The following is a 27,667-nucleotide window of genomic DNA, read 5'->3' on the forward strand; positions in this document are numbered from 1 at the left end:
TAAAAAAACAGCTGTTGAATTAGAAGCTGTTTAGACTTACTGACCTGTTTCAGGCCACTACTCACATTTCTGTTGCACATATGGGCTCATTCGCAGCTTAAAGAAATTCATAATTAAGGACAGGGTCTTATCGATAATGCTTTTTCTGTTAACACTCCGACCTTTTTGTAACTTTTTTATGATCAAACCATAGACTGGACCAGACCTACCTTAATGTGATTTAAATTATGAAAAGTACTTTCGACACGGTGTAAAAGGACGACGAAAATACGTTTGAAGGGGAATAAAACCACAAACAAATAGAACACATAATTCTATTGTATTTCTAATACTCTTGTCTGAGTTTTATCTCATTAGTCGACGGTATGAGTTTATTTTAAAACAGACCATACTTGTCTCGAAAGTGCGGTGCAGGTCGTAAAATATATAAACATTCCAAAAGAAGCAGTGGAGCTGTTGTGCTCTGTCTCTGCCTTTGTAACAGATAAATAAGCTTAAACGGAGGACCAGTGTAAAAGCGACTTACCCAGGATGACATGATGAAGACAAAGACGCTATTTTCACTTCAAATCCTTGTCGCCGTTTCCTCTTTGCTAAAAATGTTAGCTCGGCTAACCAAGCAAGCTAGCATACTGCTGTGACTTCTCAAGTCAGAGGAGGAGTGCGTCTCGATGGCTTCAACTTCTGCGGCTGAAAATGGTGAGAAATTCTCGTTTTCCTTCATTTTAGGTCATTTCAGGTCAAACATTTCAGTTTGTGCTAAACTTTCACTGTTTCATACAACCCTTTGACTTCGTAAAATGTCTTTAAATGTTAATTTGTGAAGTAACGCTTAGACATGTAGTTATAGCCATTAAACTTTCTTTATATCTTTTGAATCATGGTATTTATTCTATCAGTGAGAGTATAGTTTGCATTATACAAGAGTTAGCTCATACCAAGTGTTCTCATTAGATAGGAGGCATTCCAAGCGTGCTGATATTTAGTACATTAGTACATCACTGGGATTCTTTACAATGTTATTCCGCTTGGGCCAGGTGTTTAAATACAGTTCACTTCCATCAGACAGTTTTTCCTGAGCAATATAGCTGGGATTTATGAATACCACATCAGACTGTCATTTAATTTGCTGCATGATATATTGAAACAAACAAATGTACAAAACTAGTACCATGGATGCAAAGATGGAGTGCAGAGTTGCCAACTGTTTCATCAAAGGTGGTTGAAAAGGTGGCGCAGAATTTTTAATGTTTTCAATTTTACAGTTTTGTCTATTATACTAATTGTGATAAAGTAATATCACAACGTGGTTTGATATGTTTTATTGTATATCAGCGCTGCCGTATTTATCTTTTTGGGCTCCATACCAATGAATAAATCACAGCAGTGCTGATATTCAGCATAACATCACTCCCTCTCCTGAAATAAAGCTTAAATTTTAGGAAGCACCATCCTGTGTTGCCTAAAATCTAACAACAATGGATATTTTTGTCTTTTTTTTTTTTGTCATATTGATATTACGTGTAAACCTATGTGTGCAAATTAGGTGAAGTTATTCTTGTATTCTGTAAGGCGTAGTTGACTAACGTAATGTTTCTTGTTAATAGTGACATGGTGTGAAGATGACAGGTGCCTGGTCCCTGACCCAAGAGATGGCAGTCTGCGAGACACCACCATTAGGCGACTGATCTCCACCTCCCATGATAATGATACGACAGCATGGGTGACGTTCACTGATGGTGGTAGAGATGAAAAGGAGGAACCTGTGCCTGTCTCCAAACTTCAGAGGCATGGCTCAGATCACTTCACCCAGGAGAAACCTGTGTTTCCCAGTAGCATCATAGACCCGAGGCTGTGTGTCCCTTTAGAGCTGAGTGATGTTGAGGGAGACAGAGTCCCCTACACCATCAACAGATACCTGAGAGATTACCAGAGAGAAGGCATTAGGTTCATTTACAAAAGCTATATCCGTTCCAGAGGTTGTATCCTAGGAGATGACATGGGCCTGGGAAAAACTGTGCAGGTACGAAATAAAAACTGTTGTTGGAATTGTTGAAATGGTTACATTTATCATGACCTGTTTTTTTCTCATAGTTTTGCTCTCTCCACCTCTTTTATTTCATTTTAGATCATTGGTTTTCTAGCTGCTGTGTTGCACAAAACAGGCACATGGGATGACATTGAGAACAACAGGCCTCAGTTTCTGCAGAGCCAGAAGCCCTCCAGACAAAGTAAACCCAACAAAGTGGGTATTGAATTATGCTTCATAAATAAAAGCCTTAACGGTACAAAAATTAATATTCATCTTCACATTTTGGGTGTTTCCATGATGTGGTGTAGGTGTTCCTCATTGTGGCCCCTCTCTCAGTCCTTTATAACTGGAAAGATGAACTAGACACATGGGGCCACTTCCAATGTGTGGTGGTCCATGGGCTTAGGAAAGATGAGGAGTTGGCTCGCATCAACAAGGGACGCACAGAGATAGCTCTCACTACCTATGAGACTCTGCGGCTCAGCCTTGATCAGTTTAACAAGTAAGGCACACATTATTGACAATTTGCTTTCTCTTTACATGACGAATTTGTTGTTAAATGATTTTAGTGATAATTACTGGTGATAAAAATGTATTTCTCCCTCCCTGTAGCATAGACTGGTCAGCTGTGATTGTGGATGAGGCCCACAAAATCAAAAATCCAAACTCTCAGATCACTCAGGCCATGAAGGAGCTAAGATGTAAGGTCAGCAACTTCATTATATATAATTTTTGAGCGATTATGTCTTTATTATTTACTAGTGAAAGCTAGTGATATGTAAGTAGTCCTTTAAAAGTCTGTCCTCATGGTAGGAAAAAATACACTCCTCCATAAATGATTCTATAAATGCTCTTTTTACCATGTAATTTGATTCTTCTATCTTTTTTGCCTGTATGTTTTAAATTCTCATTTTATTGTCTTGATTTGTTCAGTTTTTAAGCAGTTTGTGAAGCTTTTTGTAATTGTGTTTTGAGGTAAACATGAGATGCTCTACAAAAAGGATAAGCACTCAGTGAAGAAATCCCTAAACCCAGTTAAGCCCGCAATATTGGCCCCACAAGTCAACTGGACAGAATGATGGGCAGAAAAAAGCCAGCTGAGGGAAAACCAAGTGAGGTAGAGACAGAGTGAGGTGCCTTGACTGGATTTAGCAACCCAGCCGCTTGACTGGGCTGATGCTCTACCTCTCACTACTCCTTCATTTATCATGAAAGAAGACAGAAAAGAAAAAAAGGACTTAAAAGGTTTTTGTCAACCTTTAGTTCAGCCTTTATCAGGCATTCTTTCTCCTCATCCATCCTCTCGTTAATTATCATCTTTCGCAAACTCTTTCCCTGCACTCCCAGCTCTATAAGTGGAAAAAAACAGCTTATCCTATACAAACCCCCTACATCCCACTTCTACTGGACAAACCCTAGGGTTCCATCCTCACTGTTTAACCTTTGAATTTGTATAGCTGGGCATTTCCCTTCATACTGATCCTGCACATAATCCTCCCAGGGAATCATCAGTTATGTAAAAAAAAAAAAAAAAAAAGCTTAGAACTTTAGAAAAAATGCTCAGTCATCAAAGGTTGTTAATGCTAAAATGTACCATCATCAGAAGCTGGTTATTATAAGCATAGGTTTGATTTCATATCATGTTTTGATGCTTATTTAATGTCTTCATTTTCATCAGGTCAGAATTGGCCTCACTGGCACCATCTTACAGAACAACCTGGAGGAGCTGTGGTGTGTCATGGACTGGTAATACGGTTCATACAAATGCTTGATATCTTTTAGAATACTCAAATTTTACTTTTGTGTTCTCAAGGTTAGAAAAGGGTTTTCATTATGGATTAAGTGCTCAAAGTTGTAGGTGTATGCCTCTCATAAAAGTATCTATCTCACTAAGCAGTTTCCTCATTAAATACAGAGATAGAATGAGTCAGAGGATCTTTCACTTAAAAAAAGATAAATAATGTAATATCACCTAAGTAAATCTGAGGTTTCAGTCATCATTTTCATGGCTCTTTACATCCCATTTTTCATAGAGTTATTGGAAATGATGGGACAGATGGTCTCATTTGACTTACTTGTGATTTATTAATTTTTTCATTGATGAACTTATCTGTGTGATGGCTATGTTTTGTGAGGTAAGAGGGGTAGGTTTAAATAAGCTCTAGTTTTAGCATACACCCTTTCAGTTACTTTGGAAGATCTGAGATTTCACTTTGACCTTGTAAATTGTTTTGTTTGTTGTGAGTGAACAGACATTCACTCGCTCACTCGTAGACTGCTATATTGGCCGTTTATAGCATAATTTTTGCTTTTATATGGTAAGGATGTGAAATAATAGTTGGAAATAATTGCTGGAAAAGCCTGAAAATGTGCTCTGAAAGCTCTTGAAAATTGCTTGAATTAAGCCTTAGAAAAGATGTGTAAACCCTGTCTTTTGTAGGAAGTAGTTCTCTCAGTTTTACATGCATTTTTGCATTCTATTTAGGGCCATTCCAGGGTGTCTTGGCAACTTGGGACATTTCAAGAACAAGTTTTCAGATCCAATTGAACAAGGCCAGAAGCACAGTGCCACCAAACGTGCTCTCGCTACAGGCAGGAAGACTGTCAGAACTCTGGTCAGGAAGATTTTTCCCTTTTTCCTCAGACGGACCAAAGCTCTCATCCATGACCAACTTCCAAAGAAAGATGACAGAGTAAGACTGATTAATCCCCAGACTTGAATTCTATTGATTTGCCATCTAGATAAAATATATTCTTATATCATGATAGCCAGGGGAATGTATATTGATATCAAAATAAACCCTAAAAAGATGTTCTTATTTTATGCTTGCCTCTAGGTAGTGTATTGCTCACTCACAGACTTTCAGCGGACTGTTTATCAGACGGTGCTGGACACTGAAGATGTGACGTTACTGCTGAGGTCATCAGAGAAATGTCACTGTCAGAGTGGACGCACCCGCAGAAGCTGCTGCTATCAAGTTAGTCCAACCCTTTTCCAATTATGTGTTTTTATATGGTGTGCACTATTGTGATTTCTTTAGTTATGAAACAAAAGAAACTCCTTCAATAATACTGATTTCTTATATTGCAGGCTAACTTGGAAGGTGTTAACATGAAGGGGCTCTACTTTAGTTATTTGGCCATATTGAGGAAAGTTGCCAATCATGTTGCGCTGCTTCAGCCCACTGCATGCACCAGCAAGAAACAGGTAGAAACTTGTTGCCCTATCATCACTATATAACTCAGCATTCATAAGAAATCATACCTGAAAATGTTTTGATGGATTTGGTTGTCTTAACCAGCTCTTTTGTTTCTTTAAGGAAAAGTATGTTGGAAGAGTTTGTGCAAAGGTATTCCAGAAGTTTCCAGGGTTTGTGCAGAGATGCAAAGATGAAGCATTTGAAGCCTTATCGGACCCCATGTACAGTGGAAAGATGAAGGTAGGATCTTGGAAAGAAGGCCTGGTCTCTTGATATTTAAATGCTGTCTCAGTGTCTGTGAACAAAAACAAATATTGTTGTGTTTCAGGTGTTACAAAAGCTGCTGAAGTTTTACCTTAAAAAGAAGGATAAAGTACTTCTTTTTTCTCTCTCAACAAAGGTAAGAGCTTATTTTTTTGTGAATGTACCTACAGAATTAAGTGTTCTTATTTGGCTGTATGGTGTTGCAGTGGTTAGCACCCTTGCCTCACTTCATGAAGGTACCAGGTATTAATCGTGGATGGACAGGAGCCTTTCTGTGAGAGGTTTACACGTTGTCCATGTGCATGTTTGGGTTCTACTCAGGTGCTCTGGCTTCCTCCCTCAGTCCACAGACAAGCATGTTAGGTTGATTGGTGACTAGAGATTGCCCATAGCTGTGAGTGTGAATGTAAATGTTTGACTCACAAGCAGTCCAGGGTCTGCTTCTTGCCCAGTGATAGCTGGGATAGGTTTCAGCCCTGCTTTGACCCCAAACTGGATAAGCAGTAGAGATAAACAGTTGCAGTGATTTAATCAAGAAGCTGATTTAGACATTCATTGGGTTTAGATAACCTATCAACCAGCTACAGTAAATCACATCCATTCAGCCTTTCATTGCACCAGCAGGCTTGAATACTGTTTTTTTAATTGCCACTATCATAGAGGCAGATGATTTTATACAAAACCAAATTAGCAGGATATTAGCGGAAAGAACATTATATCGATGAAATCAAATAAAAAGCAAGCTGAGGTTTTTTGCAGTGAAGGCAATTAGAGTTAAAAATGATTTGACCCTGCTGTCTCCTGAGCTCCTGAACTTTTCTGGCTGCTATGAAGTAATATTTAATGGCTTATGTTACACCCGATTCAGGAATAACAGCCCATTCAGCTTTAATTACCAACAGTATCAACCTTATAGTAGGACTACAAATATACAACCCCAGTAGATATTCTTTCTGTTTCTTATTTGAAGTGTTTGTCTTTCATTTACATAACATCAGTGACAAACTTCTACATATTGAACCACACGATAGAAGTAAACATTTTTTAAACTCTTGAGTATTTTTGTCTTTAAATCCACCAGCTGTTAGATGTGCTGGAGAGCTACTGCATGGCAGAGGGGCTGGATTACAGCAGGTTGGATGGCACCACCAGATCCAAAGAAAGAGTCCAGATTGTCAAAGAGTTCAACAGCTCCTCTCACATCAACCTCTGCCTTGTTTCCACCATGTAAGTGAAACATAAAATAGGATTTATATTTAAATAAACAGCTTTATTCTCTGCCAGCATGAAAGACCTCAAAGCTTTGCCAATAGGCTGTATGAAAATGAAGAGTGGGAAAATATTAATTTTAGCTGTGTATTCTTGTCTGGTCTGGTGTGAAACATTATCAAATCACATCGGTGCTCTACACAAATATTCCTGGCAATTTGACTAACAGCGTCACTACTTAAAGACTCCTCACTGGCACTTATAATGAATCATGGTTAATTAGCTAAAGAAAAGGTTGATCGAAGGATAAAAGAACACAAGAAGAAGAGAAAAGAGCATTATTTCTGGCCACTTATCCTGTATTGTTACCTTATCGTTTTGTATAATTTTGCATAGTTTCTTATCGTACTGCAACTTGTGCTATATCATGACTACCATGTGATTCTCAGCCCTCATGAAAAATATGTGATATCTGGTTGAAAATGGGAATATTCAGAAAACAACTCTTTGTTCTTTTAGGGCAGGGGGGCTTGGTCTTAACTTTGTTGGAGCAAATGTTGTGGTTCTCTTTGACCCCACGTGGAACCCAGCCAGTGACCTCCAAGCTATAGACAGGTATGCTATGAGTCATATCAGATATGTTTTTGCTGCATTTTATTGTAAATATCACAGACCTATTCATATTTTGTGTTTTCTGGTATTCAATTCTTTTGCCTTTGCTATGTATGATGATTGTTCAGTGAAATGTTTGTGTCTGTCTCCAGGGCATATCGTATTGGCCAGTGTAGGGATGTGACTGTCCTCAGGCTCATCTCATTAGGAACGGTAGAAGAGGTGATATACCTCAGACAAATTTACAAACAGGTATCAGATTATTTTTTAACTTAATAACAGCACAAACAATGCACATCTTTGTATACTAGGTCTATCTTACAACCTAATGCTGCATAGTTGTTGGAAATTTAAACTGAAAATGATGAAATGTCTTCTAGTTCCTGACTCTATCTGCTTGCGAATCTTCCAGCAACTGCAGAGCTCTGTTGTGGGTAAGGAGAGCGCACGGCGCTACTTTGAAGCAGTGCAGGGGCATGGTGTCCATAAGGGGGAGCTATTTGGGATCAAAAACATCTTCAGGCTGCAAATTGAAGGAACCTGCTTGACACGCAAGATATTAGAGGTGAGTTAGCTGACATGCCAGTTAAGTGTTTGATTGATGATATGCAACTTTAGCAAACTGCCTCAACTCACCTTTTACAGTACAATTCTCGCAAAAGCATTAATCCAAAATTAAACTGTTTTTTAATGCTTTGGGAGTCAAATCTGTGTGGTCATACTGAAATAAATTACTGGAAAACTCCAAATAACACCCATCCCTGTTTAAGACCTAGTCTCTTTTACAAGGTCGGTGTTGTTGCTTTAAAAAAAAAAAAAGAATTTAAGGTTTTCACCTAACATTCATGCAAGTTTATCTCCATGCTCTTATCATTTTTCAGTTTCTTTTTTAAGATTCATGTTTGGGCTTTTCTTTTCCTGAGGAGGGAGAATTGGTTATGGCATGTCAGAGTTACATGCAAGTCATACTTGAACCTGGGCCACCTGCTGGGAAGACTATGATGGATGTATATGGGGAACGACCTAACCACTAGGCCAACCAGCATCCCCATGTCCTAGATTAAAATATGACCAAATCATGCAGCTCTTATAAGATAACATCCACTCACTGTGATTGTTTACATTGGTGCTGTAGTGCGAGGATGGCAGACCCACTAATAGGAACTACAGCCCCATCTAATGGCTGGTGGCTGCTTTACAGCTTAGACGCAACATTTAAGTGCCGTCACAGGTCTACTAATGATAATAAGCATGATGAGATTAAGGTCCAAAATTAACACTTTTTTTTAATCACATTTGTCGCGACCTATTTTGTGACCATAGTTCAGCAAGCACAGCGAGGAATCAGCTGAGTGGGCAGTTCTGTGGCCAAGTCAAAAGTAATCTGCACGTTGTGTTTTCAAACATTTACCTTTTACAATTCACTTTAACATCTGTAGAAAGGTTTTTTATGGTAAAGCATATGTTATAACTTTTGATCCTTTTGGAATTACAGAAGGAATTTAACTGCCAAAGTGAAAACAAATTCCTACAAAATATATTCAGTTACACAGAAATATGTAGTGTAAGTTAAGTCACTGCATAAATATTCACACCCTTCAATTCAGTATTTAGTAGATGCACCTTTGGCTGCAATCTCAGCACTGAGCCAGTGCGGATAGGTCTCAGTCAGTCTTTCACATCTAGATACTGCAATTTTACTCCATTTGTCGTAGCAAAGCTGCTCAGGCTGTCTGGTTGCATTTACACAATGGGACTGAGGTCTTGGCTTTGACTCAACCACTCCAGAACATTCACCTTCTTGTCTTTAATCCATTTCTGTGTCGTTTTTGTGGTTTAATTGAAGTCATTGTCTTGCTGGAAAATAATTATGCTCCCAAGTGGTAGTTGTCTTGTAGACCAGTGTTTCCCAACCATTTTTCCATGGAGCCCCCCCTACATATACCCAAGAAAATCGGAGGCCCCCCCAGCACCCAAGGGAGAGAAAAAAAAAGTGGCACACTGCTGTCAAAAATCAACATAGATTTTAATTGTTTCACTGATCAAACCCTAAAAAAGACTGATGCATTTTCTTACCGAAAGACCTCTGTATAAACTACTTAATAACTACTTTTTCATGGTTTTAGTCAATATTTGCAAATCTAATTTTGGCAGCCTCGGAGCAGACAAAGCCTCGTGCACCCCTAAGATCTTAGGGGTCTGATTTGATTTTGGGACTGATCCGGATCACTGTCTGGATCCAGGAATTTTTTAAAGGATTCTTTACTATTGGGAGATAGGGCTAATGGTGGAGGTCTGCGCTCTCCAAGTCCTTTTCTAGTTACTTAAAAATTTCCTTAGTACCTTGTGTAGTGAAAATGTAAAAATGACAGTCTTTTATCCATGATACAACTTCATTGAGTTGATTTTGTACACTTCATAGTTGTGCATGACTGTCACTTCATAGTTGTGCATGACTGTCTCTCTTGTACTCTTTATTTCAGAGAGAGGGACAAGTGGAGGCTGGGATAATGACAGCCAGCACACACATGGGTGAAGAAAAGGAGGAAGAGGCGAAGGGAGCTAGCGTGAGTAACTCTGCCCTTCTCAGAGACCCAGAACATAGGGCACTCATCTTTCCCAGGCCGCCCTCTCATCCTCCCATTCCCATGTGAAAAAAAGGGCACCTCAAACAGGGACCTTCCTGTCTGTCAGTCAACCCAACCAAAATCTCTTTTTTAACTTTTTCCAACAAAGCTTTAATTTGACATTTTTATTGTTTCTTTGGGTCTTCTTTGTTCTGTAATCTTCCTGTTATTTTTAAAGTCTACCCCAAAATGACAATTGTCCTACTTTGAAAAAAAAACACAGCAGTATGCTTGAAAACATTCAGAAGCAGGGAAATGGAGAGTGTAATTCTTTTGACAACACCAGGCTCTCATCCAAAAATAGGGCTAAAAGGTGGCTGTAAAATGTTTGTAGTTTCCTCACAGCAGCTGTGGTTAGCCTGAGTTCAAGCAGTTACAAGTAATGAATGCAAGGATTTTTTTAATGGAAATAAGGAACACAAAAGATCAACCTCCATAAATCACGCCAATATGGTTTATAACTCTTTTAATTCTACGATTGAAAAGTTCCTGTGAAATAAGGTATTTGCTTAAGCTTACTGTTTTCATAAGCATCTGTTGAAGCTGTTGTGCATTTTTCCCATGAAACCTTTTCACAATCAAAATCCCTGATGCGACCTTATTGATGTTAGGCACACCACAGCTCCTGTTCTCTGTCAGCATGGAAACTACAAACTTTTAACAACAGCCTTTTAAGTTCATAGGCAGTAGCTTAGTATTGAGTATTACTTTTTAGTCTTAGCCATAGAAGAACTTTGTATTTTACTAAAACTGGGGGATGAAGCTGTCTTTGTCTGCCTCTTTCTCTCACTTTCCCTCTGATTGCTGTGTGAAACAGCTGGATGCAATTACCCGAGTGTCCTAATGGAAGAAGCAGACCACACCGAAGCCTATCTTCTGCTTTTCAGCTATTTATTTACACAGTGATACCCCTTATCATCCTGTTCCCAGCCAGGTCCTTTTTTATAGGGCTGCTGCTGCTCCACTGAGGCCATTCAGATTCTTTCAAAAATACAGAATACACCAGGGTGCTTGCAAACATGCACGAGTACAGCAGAACCAGAAAAAAGTCATGTAGTGTGCACGTTTTGTGAACTTAAAATCCCTGTCAGTGGTGGCTCACACAAAGGCCAATTCATGTCACATCAGTAAACGTTTACAAATAAAATGACCTACATCTTCTTTAAAAACCAAGTGCTGTGTTGTCAGAAAGTATTCAGATCCCTTCACTTTTTACTTTTTTGTAATGTTGCAGCCTGATGCTACAGTGACAAAAACTAACATTTTTATTTTCATTAATCTACACGCTGTACTCCATCAAGACAATGTGAATGTACGATTTTTTTTGCATTTTATCACAAATTGAAAAAAAAAAAAAATATCACATTTAGTATTCAGACCCTTTGCTTTATGCCAGAGTGGTACCACAGAAGCCTTTCCTCAGTGCAAGATTCATGAGAGCCTGCTTGGAGTTTGCAAAAAGAGCACCTGAAGGACTCTCACACACAAGATCCTCTGGTCTGATGAAAACAGTGTTTAACTATTTGGCCTCAGTTCCAAACATTATGTTTAGAGGAAACCAGGCTTCGCCCATCACCTGCCCAATATAATCCCAACAGTGAAGTATGGTGGTGGCAGCATCATGCTGTGGGATGTTGTTCACCAGCAGGGACTGGGAGGCTGACAGGGCTTGATTCATTTTTTTGATAACTGTTTTTTGGTTTCTGGTATGTTTCTTTTCCCCTTTGTCATTGTGTTCTGATGTCTTGAAAGATGCCCTTTGAATTGCCTTGATGCTGAAATGTGCTGTACAAATAAACTTGCCTTGTCCTGCCTGTTTATTTATTTATAAAATTCACTGGTTCAGATCTGCTGTTATGATGCTAATTAGTTGCAGACTTGTAGCCACTTTTATGTCAGGATGCCCGGCCCATTTCAACAGAGCACTTGCCTGATGAAGGTTTAACCCTAAAATGTTGCTATAAATGCATGTTGCTAACATCAGACAGGGTGTGAATTTTTTGATTGACACTGGTCTGTTTCAAACACCCTTCTTTTCTTGGATTTTATCATGATGAAGAGGGCATATGTTGCATACATTTTTAATTTTGATTTATGTTACAAACATGTGTTTTGTATCACACATTAAAATCCGTCACAGGCTTGTCGATAAGAGACAGAAAGGGTAGAGGAAGGAAACAATTTTACTTTTGTAGCCAAGTTTTTCCCAAACCATTTATACATTTTAAACAGTAAATCAAGCTTCCCATGATACTGTTTTCTATTGAACCCTCTTCCTACTTTATATTTATCTGATTTTTTCACATCTTTATTTCAGGATACTGGAGAGCACCTGCCTACAGATTGCCCTGCACCATCTGCTGTATCAACCAAGGAGAACAGAGCTGCATCAATGGTCTCAAAGGGAGTGCTGGACTTCAGCAGTGGGAGTGAAGTGGATGAAGAGGAGCAGGGATTTAAGAGGAAGGTGTCAAACCCTAGTACAGTGGATGGCAACAAAGGTGGAAATGCATCCTCTAGTCCTGGTCGAATGAGTCTTCTCCAGCACGGTTTCTCCAAACTCCTAGAAAGGGTTAAAGGAAAACCAGAGTTAGGTGAAGAAGACAGTAGCCCTTCTATCGAGGACAGCCTCTCTGAGGAAGATGATGAGGATAAAAAGAGGGGGGGTACCTCTTCTGTAACCTGCAAGAGCTCCAATAGAGGAAATGATGTCTGTTTACCTAAAGTAGGAACAAAAACCCGGGACTTCTTCAGCAGTTCAGACAGAAAAGGGGAGATTGTCAAAAAGAGTGATGATGCTGGAAGAAAGGGGCAAGATCTGAAAAAACAAGCAGATGAGAAAACTACTACTGTTTTGCCTACAGACAGAACAAAACCTTGCAAACTCAAAAGACCACTTTCAAAAGTGCATCACTTTAAGAGATACTCCGATGAATCGGACGATTTGGGCACAGATGCTTTGAAAAGGCCTAAGAGTGCAGCTTTAGATCCACACAACAGAGGAGGAGATGGAGAGAAAGGAAAGCTGGGCCGCAACAGAAAGAGGCAAAGTTCTAGTGCGAGAAACAAGGCCAGCTCTAAATACACTGAAGACAGAGAGACATTCTCATCTTCAGAGGATGAGCACACTCCTGCCAAGAAAGGAAGATCCCCAGGATGTTTTAGCAAATCTCCACAGATAGGAAGATCTAAAGATGAGGCCGGGCAAAGAACTGCAACAACCAGCAGGACAGAGAGAAGAGCGGAGACACCCAAAGCTGTTTCATTCACAAATCTGAAAAGTCAAACATCACAGATTACAAAAGGAAAAGATGGAACTATTGACAGTGTGCTAGGTTGGACTCTGCACTTTTTAAAAATACTTATCATTTTTGTCATACTTAACTTAAGCATTAACAATGCGCTTCATATTTCTGTGTAAAGGAGGTGTACAGGAGGTGGCATATACCCACTCTAACCAGCGTGTGGTTGGAGGGAGCAAAGCAGAGGAGCTGATCAGCAGAGCAGCTGTACGAGATGTGTTTGAACGCAAGATGTACTCCCAGCTCCCAGCCAATCACCTTCTAGGCTCCATGGAGGTAGATATTAACTTAACTATAACCTGGATCAGCGATTCTTCAATTATATAATAGTGTGGCAGCCCATATTTATCAAGAACACATTTAGAAATGAAAAGCATTTTTAACTTGTTACCTGGAATGTGCTGGATACTTTTGCTTGGTTTGTCAACGTTTGGCATTGAGCTTTGATGAAATCTAGCCATCACAGATTAAATTAGGATGTCAAATTAAGTTTGAGAAAATCACATGAATATATTGTTCCAGAAAAATTGACAGGATTATAGAATAATCCACCGACCTCTTAGTGTCATTTGGACTGTTTTCTGTCAAAGTTCAACTGGCAGCTCTGTCTGTAAGTAAAGTTTGCCAGAACTCTATCAGGCACAGATGCTCACTACAGGATGACAGTTTCTGTAAACACATCTGCTCCGTGTGGATTAAACCTAAGCTCAGTAATGCAGCAGAAACCACTGGGGTTGCTGCAGTGGATGGTACCTGTATTCAAGTATATGGACTTTTATGCTCCATGTTTACATCCACCTTTACTTTGATATGGGGTTGCCAACTTTTTCAGTTCAAGATAAAGGACTAAATATTTACTTTGGATCTTAGAACCACAGTGGTGTGGGTTTGATGTGTGAATGTAGCGTGTAAGCAAGCAGTCTCTGTTAGATCTGTAGTTTTAATACCACTGTATTTTTATGTAAGCTTATATTAATCTCTCTTTTCCCCCTAAATGACCCTTAAATTGAAAAATTTTACAACAGACCTCCATCTGGTTATTATTAATATAGGTTATATCAATAATAGGTCATCTATTTATACAAAAAATTACAAGACTATGTTCAAAGGTGTCATAAATTCTGTAATTCTGCTACGTACAGATATACTTATTATAGCGGAATTAGATAATTCCACTGTGACCACCTTGCTGATATTGCTTGAACATTGCTAGTTTGGCCTTCTTATGGATCTCTGTAGCAGCATGCTATGTTAGATCAAAACTCTAGATAGGATCAAGTGCAGAAGCCTCCGTTGAGCCCCTCTTGACCTGCCTAACCCATATGCTTGTCACAGTTGCAAACTCTTCACTTTCTTCCATCATCTGACAAATGAGCCAACATGTGAACAGACTTTCAAAATATCTTCTAACAAATGGTTCATTATGAGGAAGATGCTCTGTTGCTTTTCCTCTGTGTTTGAGTAACAGTTTTAAATTTTACAAGTATGATTGTTAGTTATAAAACATATCAGATGCAAATTAGGTCTTCTGTATTAGGTTGGTTGTATAAAATGAACAAGAAGACATTAAAGTCTGAGCAACCATACAATCTTTTCTGCTCATAGAAAGATTTTCTCGGGGATTGATGAGACTTTAATTCATAATACTTTCTCAGAAATTATAAGTTCTACCCCAGCCTTTATTTGGTCACTCCTAAAACTAAATTGTCAGATTTGGGAGAGGTTGCATCCAATCTAGCTGAGATACACTTGATGGACAAAAATTATTGGTCACACCTGTTAACTGTTGAATTCAGGTCTATAAAATCCTGTACAGGTACATCTCAAAAAATTAGAATATCATGAAAAAAATCAATATTTTTTGTCACTCTTTTCTGAAAGTGAAACCCATATATTGTATAAACTTGTTACACATAGAGTGAAATATTTCAAGCCTTTATTTCTTGAAATGTTGATGATTATGGATTACAGATAAGAAAACCCAAAATTCAGTGTCTCAAAAAATTAGAATATTACAAGATCAATTTAAAATGAATGCTTTAAACAGAAATGTCAGGCTTCTGAAAAGTATGTTGATTTCTCTGCCTTCAATACTCGGTTGGGCCTCCTTTTGCATGAATTACTGTGTCAATGTGGTGTGGCATGGAGGCGGTCAGCCTGTGGCACTGCTCACATGTAATGGAAGCCCAGGTTGTTTTGATAGCGGCCTTCAGGTCATCTGCATTGTTGGGTCTGGTGTCTCTCATCTTCCTCTTGACAATACCCCATAGATTCTCTATGGGGTTCAGGTCAGGACTGCTGGCAGGCCATTCCATCCTCTCCACTCCCAAATTCTGGAGGTAGTCTCTGATAAACCCCGCTCTGTGGGGGCGAGTGTTGTCATCTTGGAGGATAGAGTTCTTGCTGACAGGGTGAGAAAAAAAGTATTCTTGGGATGTTGTCTTCTTGGGACACCCTGTTCGCAGCCTGTCTCTGGCATTCCCTGCTATATGGAACTTGGCCTTCAGTTTGGAGATGGTACTAGGGTTCACTCCAAACAATGCCACATCTTGGTTTTGCGGGACACCAGCTTGAAGTTGTCCAACAGATGGACCCTATCCAGATCAGTCAAACGTGGCATGCCGATTCTTGAAGCAGACATCTACTGACCACTGTAGCAGGGCCCATGCTCACAGGTGCTGCCAGTTAGGCACCTGATTGGCAGCACCTGGGGGTACCAGAAGCTCAGAACAAGAGTCAATAGAAACAGCAAAATAAGCTGTTTAGCATTGGCAGAGAAGATTTGGCACATTTTTCATGGGCGCAACCCACATACTCAGCTCTGCTGCTCATCCCACAAATGCATGATCCTTACAAATGTGGAATCATTTAAAAGGGTAATAAACAGGCTTTCCAACGGTGTAAGATTTATTACCAAGAAACATTGTTACAACAAAGAAACAATGTACCAAACACAATTGCCTTACTTTCTGTTTTAAGTTTATTTGTCCATATAGTGTGTAAGAGCTCAGTTTACTTAACTCACCTGTTAAAATGTATTTGAAGTGAATTCTCTTTCATGGCATTCTTAGCTGGTCTTACAGCAGCTAGGGAGCTAATTCCAAATCCTGGAAGCTTTAATACTCTTTTTATCCCTTTTCTTTTGTGAGTTTTTCTTCCTTTTTGTTATGATTTTCTAGTTTTAACATATAATCTGTGGTTTGTTGTGCTGGTTATTAACTTTTTTTGTTTAATTTAAATGTGTAAGCAAATGTTGATTAAGTCAAACTAAAATTATTTAATTCTTGTTTGACTGTACCAGAGCCTGTTAGAGAGCCCACCAGACAGTCCTCTACACCCTTCTCCTGTCAGACTAAAGAGACCCAGTGTGAACCATCCAGTCACCTTCACCAAGAAGCTCGTGCACCAGACCAGACACACTACCTTCATCATTGGAGAGACCCCCCAGGCAATATGCAGGTATGTGAAGGATTGCAGAGGAGGTGAGGTGAAATTTAAAAGAACACATGTGATAGAGGAGATATTATGAATTATAAATGCAAAAAGGGAGAGTCATTGGTGGACACTGAATTTAATGGGAGTCAAGATACTGTAGCCTATAACCCCAAACAGTAAGAAGTTGTATAAAATGTAAACAACAAAATGTGGCTTTAAGTATCGTTGAAACCCCAGCTTCAATGGATTATTCACAAACACACATTATCTATTTCATGTGTACTAATACACTCACATACCATCACAGGGGCTGCCGTTTAAACGGAGTGTTGAAAACAAGCTCGATGGTCCGTCTCCTCTTTAGCCCAGAGAACAGGGTATCCAGAATTTAAAAACAGATTTTCAAATATTGACTCATCAGCCCACAGGGCAGTTTTCCACTCTGCTTATGTCCATTTAAATGGCCTTGGGCCCAGAAAAGGAGGCAACATTTCTAGATCTGGTTTACATATAATTTTGTCTTTTCATAGAAGAGTTTTAGCTGGCATTTGTGGATGTGGATACCTGTAAGCAATCACTGTTTTTACATTTGCATGCTTCTGGCCAAGTAAGATTGATGTTGAGGTTTGGTAGACTTTTTTACCTTTGTTTGCTTCAGAATTGTTATAATGTTAAACTAAGTTTTTGGATTTATATACATTGCAATCAGATAGTATTCAGAACCCCTTCACTTATTTGTTCTTCCTATGTCGCAGCATGACGGTAAAAATGAAAAAAAAAAAAAAAAAAAATTCTGTTTATCTACATCCATCATGACGAAGTGAAAACAGAATTTTAGATTATCTTTTTTTTTTGCAAATGTAATTAAAAAAAATAACTGAAATATCACATTGAAATAAGTATTCAGACCCTTTACAATTCAAATTAAATTGACATGATTTGGTAAAGGCACACACCTCAAAGCAAAAACCAAGCCATGAGGTCAAAGGAACTGCCTGCAGAGCTCAGACAAGATTGTTGCAAGGCACAGATCTGAGGTGACTAAAACAGGGTATCTGCGGGGTCTTGAAAAGTATTAAAAGGTGATAAATCAATTTTGGGGAAATTAAGACCCTTAAAAAGTATTAAAAAGTCTTATTACGACTTTGACTTTATATAGTCTTAAATTTTGAAAGTATTTTTTCTGAATTAGCTGTCCAAGAGTTTGAGTCCCAAAAACATCGTAAAAGTGTGTGAATTTATTCATTTTTATTAAAAAACAAAGATGAACAGGTGCATAAAAAACTAGGCTATTGTGGGTGCGTTCGTAAATTGTCTCTGAGAGCGCCAGAGCGAGCGGGCGGGCGGAAATTCAGAAGCACAAAGATTTACTATCCCAGCCTATTTGAATTTTGTTGTATCATAGTGGTCTAGGTCTTTATCACAAACTAAAACTGTTAAGTTAAAAATATCACTGATGTAAATGGTTACAGCTTGAAGTGGCGGTGAGGTATTAAAAAATATTGAGAAGGTCTTGAGAAAGTCCTAAAAAGGCAGAGTGGCTAGACGGAAACCTGTCCTGATTGCAAAACAAGTGAAAGCCTGCTGCACTTTCACATGGATTCTTTTGCAAACTCCAAACAGGAAATCTTAGCATAGATTAGGAGAAACAGGGGGAACCTGAGCTAAATTTCAAGTGTTTTTGTAAAGGGTCTGAATAGTAATGTCAATGTGATATTTCACTTTTTTTATTTTAATAAAATTTGCAAAACAATTCTAAAATTCTGTTTTCGCTTTGGTAAGTATAGATTAATGAGAAAAAAAATATTTTTTCTTACTGTGGCATCAGGCTGCAACATAACAAGACTGAAAATAAGTGAATAAATGTGCTGTAGTAAATGTACTGTCTGTCTCTGGGATGCTCCTTTTATATCCTATGATGTTACTCACTAATGAATTAATAGGTTTTCATTTAGCATTTTACAGCTTTTCTACTCTTTTGTTTCCCCTGTCCCAGCCTTTTTGAAAGGTGCTGCTAGTATAAGGTTTTAGTTGGTTGTATATTACACCAACAACAATGAAGTTTCTCAGTTTCAATATTTGACATGGTGTGCCTTTGCTGTTTTGGATCAAATATAGGGTTTCAGTGTTTTAAAAATCATTGCATTTTCTTATTTTTCACAATTTGCACAATATCCCAACTTTTTTAGGAAATTGGTTTTACACAAAGAGAATAAAGAAAAGCTTTTCATGGGAATAAACTAGTTAAAGAAAGTAGGTGAGGGAGTTTAAAGGCTTAAGTTGGAAGAGAGGAATTCCTGGCAGTCGAGGGAAATAGGCCAAAAATTCACCACAGATATGGTGCTGAGCGCCCCCACCTGGGCCTCACGAACTGTGTGTGTGTTTAGTGAAAGACCACCTCTGAGCTTTCCCTTCCACTGATTTCCCAGCATCATGCCAAAGATTACCCCGTTATGTTCAGGCCCAACAGTGCAGACGTTTTCCCCTCCACAACCACAGCCCTCCTGAGACAAACCAAAAATGATCGCCTGAGGACTTCCAAACCCACACAGATGCACACAAACACACATCTCAACAAGCATTTACAAACACCAAACACACATCTCTGTCCTGCTGCATCACCTCCGCCTCCTACCTTCCCAAACACACAGACACCTCTGTGGCTCCAATCTCGCTCCCTAAGGGAAAGACGGGCATCTGTGCCCAGAGACTCACCAGGGAGGGAAAACTCACACTAGTTATATTGATTTCCCCTCAATTAACCTCGCTGTTTAATGATTAAAATCCACATGCACGTCTGGTTTTACTGCCGCTGCTTTTATTTATTGTTTTTCCACTGAAAGCCACAAACGGTAATAACACTACCAAAATGCAGCTGCAGCGTTTGTGACTTTGAAGTATTTCTGTCCCAGAGTCTGGTTAGACCAGAGCTTTAATGACTGCCTACAAGCTCAGGAAAAACACCTCATACTGCACGGCTGTCTGGATAAGAGCCTGAATATGTGGAGGACTATTCATCTTAGGCTTAGCTTAACAGACCCGCAGAATATCAGATTAATAGTCGCTTGCCTTATTGCTTTTAAAGAAGTTGTTTTAAGTGTAATTTAAAGTAGATTATTACACAGCTGGGTTAATAGTTGATTTTGATTGGCCAAACAAATCTTTCTGATTGTTACTATAAAGAGTATACAGTCGTTAGTGGCTCAGCTCTGATAAGAGAATAGGTAATATCAACTGTAAATGTATCAGTTCATGGGAAATGGTCCACTCCACTGAAGCAAATCAATAGCAGGGATGATCTTTATCCCCTACCAAATAAAGCTCCCAGAACATAATTGCTTCATTAAACCACTACTCCACATGCATTACAGAGCATGTTTTGCAACTCTGTTATGTAGGATTTCAGCTGACGAATATCTCAATACACAAATATCCCTGGTACAGAATTACTTTATACTGCATAACATCAGTAACTGCTACATTCACACTGTGAGGAAAAGGGAAGTTACCAGTCTTCTTTCTGTTTCCCATTGTTCGACAGGACTCAGTTCTGTTCAGAAATCCAAGCTTCAGCCTTAGTTTCCAATTGAGCTTTAAGTATATGACCTAAAAGACAGATTGTGTTCTAGCCATATACCCAAATACTTGAGTTGCTTAACACCACAAAGGGGTCAAAAGGTTATTTTACTTTGAGAAAATCAGAAATTTGGTTTTAATAGGATTCAGAAGAAGTTTGAGACCAACCAGAGCTTGATGGAGTGTATCAAAATCATTCTATAGCTTAGAGAAAGCTCGACAATGTGAGGGTGTTGAGAAATATAATACTGTATCATCAGCATAATGATTTACTTTTCTCTAGGATGTTTTACCCTTTTGTTGATTTTTAAATCACACATTTCTGTTTAATTGACATTACTTTGTAGAAATCTGTTTTTCTTTTGACATAACTGAGTTTTGTTAATTTTTTGTGTCTAAAAAGCCAAATTATTTTGACCATGGCTGATTTAGTCAAATCAGTTAAAGGGTAAAACATCCAAGGGGTGAATACCTTTATAGACACTGTACATTATCCCCAGCGACAAGGGTTAAAATAGCAAATTCTGCCCTTATGCTAACTGCACGTGTACAAAAATGCTGCCAATTTACCTAAGATTGGTTACAAAAGACCTTATCTATTTTTAACGCATTTTTATTCCTGCATTTTTTTCATACCATACTGTTTCTGTTGTTGTTTGCAGGCAGCAGCTGGAAGAAATGGCAAAAAAAATTGGATTTTCTTCTGTACATCAATTTGCAAAAGAGATTCTGCAAAGAAAGTCAACCCAAAGACTTGACTGGTTGCAACAGTATTACATGTCACTAAACCATCCTGACCTGGCTGATATAGTCACAAACAACTTCCCACAACCAGATGTAGGGAAGGCCTCTTCCTCATCATCTACTAAAGCAGCTACCAAGTCTCACTCAGATACCAGAACCCCACAAAAGGATGTTGCGAAAGCCATTAAAAGGCCTAGATACACAAAGAAGAATCCTGAAGCCCAAAACAACCCACAAAACAATGTTTCTGTGCCACAGAAACAGTCTAGAAACCCACTAAAAGAACCTCAAGGACCCCAGAAAAAGCAAAAGATTCAACAAAAGACTGTTCAAGAGCCTGAGAGTGATGTTTCTAGCCTGGAGTCAGAGGATCAGTGGGAGGATGTTTGCAGTGCCAGAGGATATCAGAGGAGAAAGAGGGTTAGTGTTTCTACGTCTGGAGCATTCAGAGCTGGTGGTGGTCTTGGCTTGGAGCAGGCCAGCAGCAGTGGTCTGGTGTCTAGGGAGGCTGCTGCTTCCCTGAACCGCACACACATAGATATCCCTTTTTCTGCGGACCTCAGCCATGGCAGGTCGGCAGTGATGTCCAAACCCACAGTGCAGGGAAGGGAGAAAGAGCAAAAACTGTCTTCAAGAACCAGTGAACCTTTTCAAGACCAGGGAGAAAATCCTCCTTCTCCTCCTCCTGCACAGGCTGCTTCTATCTCCAGTCATCATTCCTTCCTCACAGATCTTATAGGAGACACTTCAGTCCTCGATGATTTGTTGAAACCAAGACCTAGGGGTGCACAACAAAAAGGCACCCTGAAAACACCCCCCACATCATCGTCAGTGTTAGAAAGCAAACATCTCAACACCTCGTCTCCATCCAGACTCTCTTTAGAAACTGATTTAGGTTCAGCTCAGTCTAACACAGCAGCAAAGAGCGGCCGCAAAGACTTCTGGGACATCCTCAATGAGGGTAATGAAGAAAGTATCAATAGATTAACAGATCTGGCAGAAGTTCAGAGGGTTTGCATCAACACGAACTTTGCAGCTAAAAAAACGTCAGAAGGAGAGGAGAAAAAGACTCTTTGGAAGACTAACGACAAGTTCTTGTGGAAGAAATGACAGAAGAGACAACAATGGTGTCCAACTTCAGAATTTAATTGTTGTATCTTTTTTCTTTGGCAGGGCTCCTGGTGTTTGAAAATACTTGAATTGATAGTGGCTACAGGTTTTTTTGTCTCATATTTTAAGATATTGTTCTTATTGTTTTAAATGTTTTTACATTTGTAACTTTTTAAAATGTTATTTTATTTACCTCTGTTTAAAAAAATCTGCATTTATATTTTAGTTTTTATTTTAAATGTGGGCTGTCTGTTGCCTTATTAAACATGATGTAAATCACTCTGGAGAAAGAATGACATTTTATAAGAATTTTGTTTTTTATGATTGATTTAGAAATGCACTGATGGCAAAAATCAGAGTTTATACTGATTTTTAGAATAATATATTAGCCAGTAGCAATGTATTTTTCATCACTTCTTGTGGTGTAAGACTCCCACTATGGCAATCTTTTTTCCTCATGTTTGTCCATGAAAGCAGATGGAATATGTGCAACAGATGACTTCTTTTGCCCAGTAACAAATGTTTGATTCAGCAGTAAGATGTGCTAGATATAAGCATCAATCTGATTGGAAACACAACACAAGAATGCTGGCTTCTGATATTTTTTTTATCTCACACTATTGGTCGATAGCAGATGTTAAACCAATGCATCTGTGCGTCCCTAAATTCATTCATGTATTTTTTGTCATGCACCAATCAGTCACAACATTATGGCCATGTCATGAAATGCAACACATTGGTTCTAGCATAAATTCTACTCTAATAAAACGACAGTACATGTTCAGGCGGAGGTTTAGCACAGAACTAAGAGTGTATTCTGGTCTTATTTGCCACAGCTGAATCTGCAAATGTAATTTTCCCAAAACCTTAGTCTGGTTTTATCCCTGATAAAGCCATTAGTGAGGATGGGTGTTTTTGAATTAGGAACTCCACAATTCTTTCAAGACACTCAGCTACCTTCAACCAGAGGATGATAACAAAGGACATTCTTAAAAAGCATGTAAGTGCAAAGGTGCAGTAAGAATTCATTGACTTCATTATTAAAAATAAACACTAGAGCTACTGCCTGATGGTTATGTGAGTTGCAAAGTTTACAGTTTCCAGACAGTGAAAGTAAAATTATAGATCAGAAAGAAGGGCTGTGGTCTTCTTGGTGGTGGAAATGTTGTAAGCAATGGCTGACCATGAGGCCTATTGAACCTTGACCTCCCAAATCTAACTGGTTTATCCTTAAGTCAGAGTGGACGTCTGCAAAAATTGAAGAAAACCCATTAAACTGCTCTTGAGGTATTGATTTCACAAGCAAGGGATTTGCATGAACCCCATCACCTTGACCTTGACCTATGACCCCCAGACTACAATCAGATTATCACTGAGTGAGTCTGGACATTTATGCAAGTTTGAAGGAAATCCGTAAAGGGATATTCAGGTATTTTGATGTTTGGTTGTATAAGATAATTGGCAATAGTGACATTAGCCTGCATAGATTTCAGTGTGCATTGCCCCTTGAAGAAAGGGCGAAGAACGCCAGGGATACTAGGGGATACAGCATAACAGACAGGTACAGTTTCTCCATGTACTTTAGTGAGTTTAAGGCAAAAAAACAATGTTGGCTCAGATATACATTGTTTTGAAGAAAATTAATGCATTTCTTTTTTCCCCATAAAGCCTCTGTGTTTAAAACTATTTTGAAAATGTTGGCCTTCTGTGTTCTTCCACCTCATGATCTGCTGTTTGGGTCTGCGGGCTTCTTCGGTTGAAACAATAACAATCTATGTGTTGGACTTCAAAACACTTTTTCAGGAGATTTCTGATTGAGGATAGTGGCTCACAGATTTTTTTTTTAAATCTTCTGGAGATAAATTAGAGAAACTAACCCTGACCTGAATGAAAATTTGTCATCAAAGTTAGTTTATGGCTTTCACTTTATTCCTCTTAATGGCTGATGACTAGACAAATTGGTATGATATGCTTATTTTACAAAAACTGTAAGCTTCTGAAGATGAAACCTGAGCTGAAATAACTAGTATTAGTTTAGTTTGTTGTTGTTTTCTTTGGAAAAAGCCTGTGATGAGTAATGACGTGCTTGAAAAAAAAAAAATAGAGCATAAAATGTAGCCAGAATTTTTTTTTTACCAATTTTGATCTGAAACTTGCTAAATAACATAGAGCAACTATACCCAAATGCTACACTGTATAGCCCAGCTTAGCTAAGAGTATACTGTTAGAAGTGGCAATTCTCACTGAAATCTCTGAAGGCCGATGCCACTGCTATCTCCAAGGACCTTATACAACTGAACTTAAAAAATACTTAAATATCCCTTCAAAAGTGTATGAGATATTGTGTTGACAAGCAAGGGATGAACATGAGGCCCCTGATCTTGACCTGTGACCTCCAAAATTCAATCAGTTCAACCTTAAATCAGGTTGGAAATGTGTGTCAAATTTGAAGATCCCTCAAAGTGTTCTAAAGATGACCAGTTCACAAAAATGGCCTAGAATAGAAGTGATGAACATGAGGCCCATTGACCTTGGCCTTTGACTTCCACAGTCTTACCAGTTTATTCTTGTCTCAAGGTAAACATTTCTGCAAAGCTTGACAAAATCGAATGCCTTTTAAGTGCATATCCAGTTATCAATCTCAGTGTTCAATCTGTTGCTGCGATTGATATGAAGGAGAAAAACAAACCCAAATCTCAAGACAATCCCATTATTGGCATCAGTCACCCTAGCTGCCATTGTGGGAGAGTTAGCAGTTGCTGTCTTTGCCTGCACAGAGATCACCTTAAACTTCACTGCTGCATCTCTTTTTCTCTGAACACCTCACCAGCTCTCACTCACCATGAATGTTTATATTGTGTAGATAATGTGCTTTCCTTGCTCTGCATTCTGTGCAGTAATCTGATGCCTTTAACGCCCCTCAGAGCGGAGGCTGCTGTGCCATTAGTGAAATAACAATAAGCAGTTGAAGACTTAGTGGAGCTGGAAGAGGAGACGGGGAGGATTTTTTTACATGAAGCCCTTAATTCCTTATCTTTCTCTTTAAGTGCGCCTGAAACACCTTTTTCACCATCTAAACAAAGAAAAAACTTTTATGGTTCTATCTAAGATGGCTTTTAGCTCAGCATAAATTAGAAAACAGATTAATCCCTTGCTGTGTGTGCACAGCTGTGACTTCTTTCAGCTGTTGCACTGAAGTAAATAGAGCCTAAAGAGAGCAGCTCTGTTTAGCCGATGTTAAGCAGAAATGAGAAAGTGCTGATAGCTATCAATAAACAGGAGAGAGGAGCATGTGCCTTGACAGATCATGCAGCTTAGTAAAGAGAATTCGTTTGTGTGGACCTTCTGGGTGGTAGATCAGGACTATCTGCACACACTGAGGCCACACATCTGTCACACCTGCTCAGATCACAAACAGAGCAGAATAAAAAGCTCTTTCACTTTTCCCGCCACCAAACTCTTCCCTCTCTGCTTTTCTCTTTCAGATGCCTATCTGTCTTTTTAGAGTCATAGTCTGGTTCAGGTGAGAAAACACAGAGGCTTAGCCTTTCACTGACAATAGAAAGCCTCGCACACTGAGTGGCAGAGCTCGGAGGCTAATGGAGGGCAGCTAACATGCCTCAGTGGCAAACAAAGCTCTCTTATTCTTAATGCTAACTGCAGGATTCTGCTGAGGATATGAAGTGAGACGTACAGCCACCACTGATCAGCGACTATGTCTTAGCTCAGTCTGTTCAGTGTATTTTATTTCATTACATGCCATGTGATGCTAACCTTGCAAAACAGATGGATACACCCTCTTTTCTCACTGGCTAATCCATCTTGCAAAGCTCCCGTATGAACCGTTTGGGCCCGGTTAGAAAGTGAGAGAACCAAACAGCGATGAGGGGCAGTACTTTAGGGTGCTGAAGAGTCAAGACGTAAGCAAGAGGCTGGTGCAATTATGGCGGAAGACATTAGCGTGGATGCTGCTGAAGCGACAGTTTTATCAGAACTTGATGACATTTCTTCTTTAAAAGAAGAACAGCATTAAGTTGTTTTCTTTTCAAAAACGACAAAAGTTGTGTACTGACATGTCTACAGTCGCCATGGATCGCAGAGTCTACTCCTTCGGTAGGGGCACAGCTCGGTAGCGCCTACATCACGTGTTTTGTTGCTGTGATTGGCCCGTAAAGATGTGTCAGACAGAACGTTGATCCAGTCACACTCCGAGTTTTTTTCTCAGGCTCTGCCCTTTCCCAAATGTTGTCTATGACTGGTTTTCCATGCATGCCATATTAGTGTGGTGCAGTTTCCGTCAGCTAGGGCAGTGTTTCTCAACTGGTGGGTCACAAATGTGGCAGAAAAACAATGTGAGGAAAACCTACGCAGACATACATCCACCTTTTTATTGTACTCCATTTTGCAGTAATAACAATTGAATTTTTGTTGTTTTCTTGAGATTTAGATTTATTTATCTAAGAATGTATGGAAGCCCTAAGTGGACATAATCCATATATTTTATTTTGTTCAATATTACTTTCATAACAAATACATCTTTGTAGTTTTCTTGAGATTTTGACTTGTTAATCTCACAATGTTAGGAAGCCCAAAGCAAATATTACATTTTACTGGACTTTGCTGTTACAAAGAGTAAGTTTCGTTTTCTTAAGACAGTGACTTAATTATCTTAGGATGTACAGAAGCTCAAAGTGAATATTTAGTACTGTGCATAAGTTTTAGAAATGTTTCTGCCAAAAATGGAGGCTGCAGTAAGGCATAGATTTGGGGAGTAAGCTGCCTAAGGGCAACATTGGGCAGGAAGGCGGATTGACACAACCCCAGTCATGCTCTGAATGTCCTTGCATATTACCAGGGGCATGATAAATTAATCTGCCCACACAGCAGAGTAATGGTGGATGCGACAAGTAAGCATGGTCTGGAGTACTGTCTACGTGGGAAGTAGGCATGCCACGAGCCCCTGGTTTGTGCTGCAGATGTCCAAATAACCGGAAAACCACCAGCGATCTCCGGACATATCACCAGGGGTGAAAAGGCCTTGACAGAAGAGATGCTGTCAAACTTGAACTTGGCTTCTTAACTACACATAGTATGTCATCATGTGTCGAGCTTGACTCAGGATGTCCCCAGACCCTGTCTCTAGTCCTGGGGTGTGGCACATCAGGCCCACAATGACCATAGGATGCTACATGCCTTTAATTTTAAGCACATGCACACGTTACATTTTACTACAGTTTGCTGTGATAATGACCATATATTATGATTTACTTTATTTTTCCATAAAATTGATTAAATTTAGATTATTTTCTAGAGATCCCCACTCATTTATCTCTGGATGTACAGAAGTCCAAAGTGGATGTACAACTGTATTTTTCTCACAATGTATTAAATCTATAGGGTAACAAATTTCCACATTCAAGGGTTATAATTTTGACAAGAGCTTTTCATTTTAGTGTCATTCTTAGTCTTTAGTTTTAGTCACATTTTAGTCATTTCTAACCTTTATAGTTTTATTCTCTTGCCAGAATCTGGTACTAAATAATACTACTGTGCTTA

At 39.1% G+C, this 27,667-nt stretch overlaps 1 protein-coding gene across 1 annotated transcript; it reads left to right on the forward strand.

Annotated features, from left to right (window-relative positions):
* The first annotated feature begins 447 nt into the window (after positions 1-447).
* Positions 448-23,427, forward strand: ercc6l2 (excision repair cross-complementation group 6-like 2). The gene is made up of 20 exons (XM_041788276.1): positions 448-699; positions 1,608-2,023; positions 2,129-2,245; positions 2,341-2,534; positions 2,645-2,738; positions 3,711-3,778; positions 4,518-4,725; positions 4,870-5,010; positions 5,124-5,240; positions 5,353-5,472; positions 5,561-5,632; positions 6,578-6,723; positions 7,225-7,320; positions 7,470-7,569; positions 7,730-7,882; positions 9,801-9,884; positions 12,262-13,279; positions 13,368-13,522; positions 16,548-16,705; positions 20,920-23,427. The coding sequence occupies exons 1-20, from the start codon at positions 672-674 to the stop codon at positions 22,109-22,111; spliced, it is 4,677 nt and encodes a 1,558-aa protein (XP_041644210.1). The 5' UTR covers positions 448-671; the 3' UTR covers positions 22,112-23,427.
* The last annotated feature ends 4,240 nt before the right edge of the window (positions 23,428-27,667 follow it).

Source organism: Cheilinus undulatus, linkage group 5, assembly GCF_018320785.1.
Source record: "Cheilinus undulatus linkage group 5, ASM1832078v1, whole genome shotgun sequence".
NCBI classification, from domain to species: domain Eukaryota; kingdom Metazoa; phylum Chordata; class Actinopteri; order Labriformes; family Labridae; genus Cheilinus; species Cheilinus undulatus.

Coding starts and splice junctions, on each gene's coding strand:
- ercc6l2 (XM_041788276.1), top strand. CDS start 672: ATGGCTTCAACTTCTGCGGCTGAAAATG. Junction 700..1,607: donor AACTTCTGCGGCTGAAAATG/GTGAGAAATTCT, acceptor TCTTGTTAATAG/TGACATGGTGTGAAGATGAC. Junction 5,241..5,352: donor CATGCACCAGCAAGAAACAG/GTAGAAACTTGT, acceptor TGTTTCTTTAAG/GAAAAGTATGTTGGAAGAGT.